We start from the raw sequence: 6,000 nt of genomic DNA on the forward strand, positions 1-6,000 counted from the left end.
ATTTTATATATATGATCAATGTGAAATCGATAGTCTGTGAATCTGAATCAGATCAGCAAATCGGTGCCAATAACCAGCTCTGATTTGCATGCATTGTGATCAGGAATTTAAGCACACGCCAACAATTACAAATGATCACAGATATATCAGTGTCTCTAGTTTATAGCTCTACATTGCAAAATTATTGTTTGCTTTTTAATTGATGCACTCTTTGGTTCCTGCTGTGTTTTTTTCTCTATAGATTGGCTTTGGACAGCATGGCCCCAGTGGTTATGCTCAGAACCAAGGTGGCTACTACGGACAACAGGGCCCTTCACCTCACGGAGGCCCCCAGCCGTCTCCATACCCCCAGCAGCCCTCCACTGGAGCGGCCTCTCAGCCCCCTTACTCCCAGCAACCCCCTGGCCCTCCCCATGGCCAGAGTGGGCCCCCTTACGTTCCCCCTCAGGGCCAGCCTCCATACTCCCAGACTCCACAGCCACAGTCGGGACAGCCAGCCTTCCCCCAGTCCCAGGGTCCCCCTCAGTCACAGGGTCCGTCTCAGGGCCAGCAGGGGTCGCAGCCCGGATACACTCAACCACCTTCCGGTCCAGGGCAGCCTCCTCAGCAGCAGGGGCCCTCACAACAGCCGCAAGGCCCGCCACAATCGCAGCCGCCCGTCTCGGCGCCCCCTCCGTCATCCCAGCAAGCTTCAGGACAGGGTCAGCCCTCACCTTACTCCCAAACCCCTCCACTGCAGTCTCAGCAGCAGCAGCAGTCGCCCTTCCAGCGCTTTCCTCCGCCACCTCAGGTAAAAACCAAAATCAATAAGGTGGGTTTTAACAGCGTTTTACTTACTTGGAGTTGCGTCGGTGAACGCTATCCTTGTTGCCCTTTCAGAAGTGCTTCTACATTTAGTTGTCCTGACTTTATTCCTCAGGAGCTGTCTCAAGACTCCTTCAGCTCTCAGTCTTCAGCTCCTTCCTCCAATCAGCCCATGGGGTCCGTGAAGGGCGGTCCAGAGGAGACCATGCAGGGACGACCCTCCAGCCTGCCTGTGAGTCCCATGAGGCTTTCAAACCAGACTAACCTCATGCCGTGCTAGCTTACAAAACGGTTTAAGGTGCTTAAAGATAAGCTGTCCTGACGAGGAAATCACTTTTGTAGTGGTAACTCATTCTTTACAAGCATTGACTCTATGCAATGTGCTTTGGATGTTCAACGGAATGTCTTTAGTTGACTATCACAGGCAGCATATAAAAACTTATCCAGTCTCCACTTGTGTCTCAAATCACTGGGCGACTGTCTTTTTCTTTAGGATAGTAATTGGCTGGACGACTGTAGTCATAGATAAAACTATCCAGAAGTGTTTCACAGCCTTGTTCCTGGAGGTCCCCTCTAACACTGCACACTTTCAAACTCTTCCTAATCAAACATCAGCTCTTCAGTTCAGACTCCAAGAGCTGAAATGGAAAATGTGTACTGTTCGGGTGCCTCTACTAGGGCCCTATGAAATCCGTTTTTTTCCATTGAAATTTTGTCTGGATTCCGGTTTTTTTCCCACCATTTTTATTTTTCTGTACTCCATTTTAATGGTTAAATTAAAGTTTATTAATCAAAAAGCATGTCTTGAAATCATGAAACTTATACAAGTTAACAGCAATTTATTACAAGTTAAAAATTACACATTTTAGGGTCCTAAATGAAATACGTTTTTTTTTTTTTTTTTTTTCTGGTAATCCAATGAAGGCATAAAGCATGAATACAATTTTTCTTGTAATCCAATGAAAATTAAACCCTTTCAACTTTTTGCCAAACTAAGTGCTGCACAACAGTTGTACTGTTAAAACGTGAAGAAAAATGTAGATTATTCCTTAAAAAAAATTAAGTTTTAATAATAATGTAAGTAATATATTTGTTTCACAAGTTTCTTTCAAGTTCTGGAGACAACGTTCATATATTCATGTCCTCGTTTAGTGAGATGGCACGCTTCAGGATGTGTGTAGTCTGCGCCATTCATTCACACAGAGACACGCAGAACATGCAGGACTCATATTTAAAAGTCTTTTTGCGGTTTAATATTCACAGACACGAGTCCTTTTCGCAATCTGATTCAAGTGAAGTGACCTACTTTCGATTTATTAGTCCAAAATTTGGCAAATTGTGACATTCTGCGTTACACAGTAAATTCCATTTTTATGACTGGATTCCACGATTCAGTACGTGTTTTCCGCATCATGGAAATCATAGGGCCCTACTCTACGAACAGGGTTTGGAAATACTGCTATACAGGGATTGGGAGAGTAAAGGTTTCGTTTGAATCTAACTCTGTAAGATTCGTGAGTTTTGGGGCAGGTAGTAGAAACCGTAAACTACGTTCCTAATTCATGGTGTCCAGTCCTGCTCCTAAAGGTCCCTTCTCCTGCAGAGTTTAGCTCCAGTCCTAAGAAAACACAACTGAACGAGCTAATCATGGGCTTCAGGGTTACTAGACACTTACAGGTAAGGGGCTGTTCACACAAAACACGTCTAAAAGTGTGAGAAGCAGAGATCAGGAATGGTTTTTTAAAAAGCGCAGCACAGAACGCCTCCTCCGCCATGTTGCCATCAGATAAAACATTTCCATGCCAACTTGCTTCTGTAAACAAAAGTTCACAGCTCTTGCCCTGCCTCCGGGGTCTTCTGATTGGTCCACTGTTTTGGAACTGACATGAGCGACGCTGCGTGTAAAAGCTGAAAACTTGACACGGCGTCTTAAAAACGCGGCGGTCATGTGTGAGGCGCTGCAAAAGACATGAGACGCGAGCGCAACGGTCATAGACGTCTGTTTAGTGCGTTTACAAAGAAAAGCAATGGAAATGCAGCGCATTGGAATGGAAAAATGCGTTCTGTGTGAAGTGTGTTGGAGCACACAGAGCTAAACTCTGCAGAACATTGCATCACTCTGTGAAAGCGTTTTTTTTTTTTTGCACCTGAATGTTATTGTGGTGGTACTGACTTTTCTGATTTACCCAGCATAGACCTTATATCGTGCTACATGTTGGTCACAAGGTTACTTCCAGTCCAAGATAAGCATGGACGCCAAAAGTCGGCCATGCGAGATTAGTTGCTTTTGGAAACCAGGCCAGTGAAAACTCCAAGGTGTGCACATCATCTGTCAGGGTGAAAAACATTCAGGATATGGTGTGTGTATGTTTATAGGTTAGCAGATACAAATAGCTCATTCAGAGCAACAGTGTCTCCGAAATTTCCAAATGAATTGCGATAATTAATGAGAGAGAGAGAGAGAGAGAGGTGTCTAATAGAGAGCTGGAGGGCTGGAGAAGGTAAAAGAGGCGTGAGTGAACCGAGATCATTCAGTCTCTGCCGGTGGGGGATGCCCTCAGGATGTGATTTCCTCTTATTTATTTATTTATTTATTTATTTTGCTCTTACGTAGCCTGTGACTGAGATTGGCTGAGATTTTATTCAATCCCAGGAATCCCCACGGTTGCCTGCGGGAAAGGCAGTAATGTAGCCCTCGATTGACCCCCTTCTACCACTAACATCTCCCTCATGCTCTGCTCTCATGGTAGATTAGCCCCTACTGCTAACTTTAGCCCAGCCGACACCAAAGGCACAACACCTCCAAATCACTACCTGACCTGCGAGTGCATTATCCAGCTGTGTAACAAAAACTACTAGAAGCTTAATGGTACTACCATGCTGAGAAGCGATACTGGGCTTATTCGTATTGTTACATGGTTTATTTGTTTTAAGGTCTACACATGGAACTCCTTGCTGCTTTAGAGTCTACAAGGATTAAGTCCTGATACAAAAATATAGTTCTTTCGCCTCCTGGAAATATCCTAATGAGACTTCTGGGTCTTTTAGGGCAAGTCTTCATTTGTTGGGTTTTGAGGACTGATTTCATGCACGTCGATGTGGATTGAAGCTGCCAACTACAGAGACTTTTCAGCGACTGAATAGGGACCAGTTTGACTGGTTGAGCTGGTTTCCTGATAATCGTTGCTTCACATCGCAACGAATGAACACGTCTAGCAACCGCACACTTTGTCAGCTCTTTGTGAACTGTTTGTTCTCGTGTATGTCATGTTGTCTCCACTGAACGATATTTATAGCATTCCTGACCGTTTGATTCAGCAGTGCCTGCTGTAGCCGAATTTATAAAGGCAGCATTTTGTTTTGTGCATGTTATCAGTAAAACTAAATTGGTGCTTTGACATGAAGTCAGAATTAATTTCCGTTTACTTTATCAGCCTACATTATTCCAAAGAATAAAATGGTCTTTTTTTTTTAATCATCTTAAATGTAACTTGCTTCACCTATGAATCCATTTTCTCTTTGGTCTGACGTCAGTGAGGCCACACACATACATGTATAATGTGCAGGGATACTGATATTACTAGTACTTTTCTAAAATCTTGTTAATGGATTAAGCAGTAACTGGTCAGTCCAGGCTGAGATTAGCCTTCAAAACACAGTTGCGAAAACACCTGTACAATACAAGCAGACCTGGTGATGCAGAGCAATACTGATAGAGCAATAATTGATAATAGCTGCATGTTACCTGCTGTCTGCTACTGATGTTGGCTCAGTTGTAGATGTTAAAGCAGTGGTCATCAACCTTTTTGACTTGAAGGCCCTCCAATGTCCACAATATTCGAAGGCCCCTCTCACTATATGAAATGTAAGTAAATGAGAAGCCACATTCTGTGATTGGCAGTTATATTGACAACAAAAAATAATTGGACTTGTGGGTTTTTGTTGGCAAGATTCTGCATTCAGACAGCTTTTCATGAGCTTGCATTTGTCTTTCTTAATACCCATTTGGCATAGTCCTCCGTAGACGCGCTCTGGTTTACCATAATGTCTCTGTCATATGTATGCTGATACGCGCCGAGATGGAAAACGACAGAAAGCTGGAGCCGATCAAATCCTGGGGAGGATCTGAATCCAAAAAAACTGATTCTCCAGATTGTGTCTTCATCGGCAGAAAGACTGGGCATCTTTTGCCGTGATCCTGATTAATTAGTTTTGAATTCTGCTTTTTCTTTTTCATTTCCCAAATTAATCTCAATGCAGTGTGGTTCATATCAGTCGAGGATAAAATCAAATCCTCTTCCATTTGGTTGATGATAATGGTGTTTATGTCTGCGTATACGAACGACAGAGATCTGGCACGGGGGGAGATTTCCAGTAGCCTGGGATTTCAGTTGTGGGACGCCCTGGAAGTGATATATCCTCTCTGTGTGTGAGAGAACATGAACACTCCCTCCAGTCGCTTCTAATCTCCTCCAGTTCCTTTCTAACAGCCTTTTGTGGCCCTTCCTCAAAGTGCGGCTAATCCGAAGCAGTATCCGCCCCCCCCCTGTACTGCTAAACTCCGCCGTGACTTCAGGGGTCCGTCACCCTCAGCCCCTCACTTCCCCCACTGCTATTATCTCTCTCTCACACTCTTTCTTTCCAAGTCAAAATCCTCTGTAAGTGCTCCGTTTGAATCGTCACTTAAACCTTTGTCCATAATCTTTTGGCGGCATCTTATTCTGAGATGTATATTTAGTCAGTGTGCTCGGGCCTGGATGGGAAGGTCACATGTTAGTCACACACTCGCTCGTTTTTCCCCCCTTTCTCCCAGTGGAAATGTTTTATGGAGTAGTAATTCCGACTCAGAGGGGCCCGGCCCGTTGGGAACACAAGAGAGACGCTAAGAGAAAATGGGATTGGAATATTTTGTGTGTAACAATTCAATAGATTGTGATGCATCACACTATCATAATCGTGTGCAGTCTTTGATATGTAAAAATATTCAGGAGGCCTTTATTAACCCCCCGGAGCTGTGTGGAGCACTTTTAATGATAAATGGATGCACTTTTTTGGGCTTCAAAATCTCAACCCCCATTCACTGCCATTATAAAGCTTGGAAGAGCCAGGACATGTTTTAATATAACTCCGATTGTATTCGTCTGAAAGAAGAAAGTCATATGCACCTAGGATGGCTTGAGGGTGAGTAAATCATGG

At 43.9% G+C, this 6,000-nt stretch overlaps 1 protein-coding gene across 1 annotated transcript in view; it reads left to right on the forward strand.

The window, feature by feature from the left end:
• Positions 1 to 6,000, forward strand: part of LOC107689556 (AT-rich interactive domain-containing protein 1A-like) — a 68,852-nt gene that overhangs the window by 30,142 nt on the left and 32,710 nt on the right. Inside the window, exons 3-4 of the mRNA XM_016487577.1 lie at positions 242 to 790; positions 920 to 1,036. Coding sequence (XP_016343063.1) covers positions 242 to 790; positions 920 to 1,036 — 666 coding nt within the window. The remainder of the gene's footprint in view (positions 1 to 241; positions 791 to 919; positions 1,037 to 6,000) is intronic.

This window comes from Sinocyclocheilus anshuiensis, unplaced genomic scaffold (assembly GCF_001515605.1).
Source record: "Sinocyclocheilus anshuiensis isolate Anshui unplaced genomic scaffold, SAMN03320099.WGS_v1.1 scaffold369, whole genome shotgun sequence".
NCBI lineage: Eukaryota > Metazoa > Chordata > Actinopteri > Cypriniformes > Cyprinidae > Sinocyclocheilus > Sinocyclocheilus anshuiensis.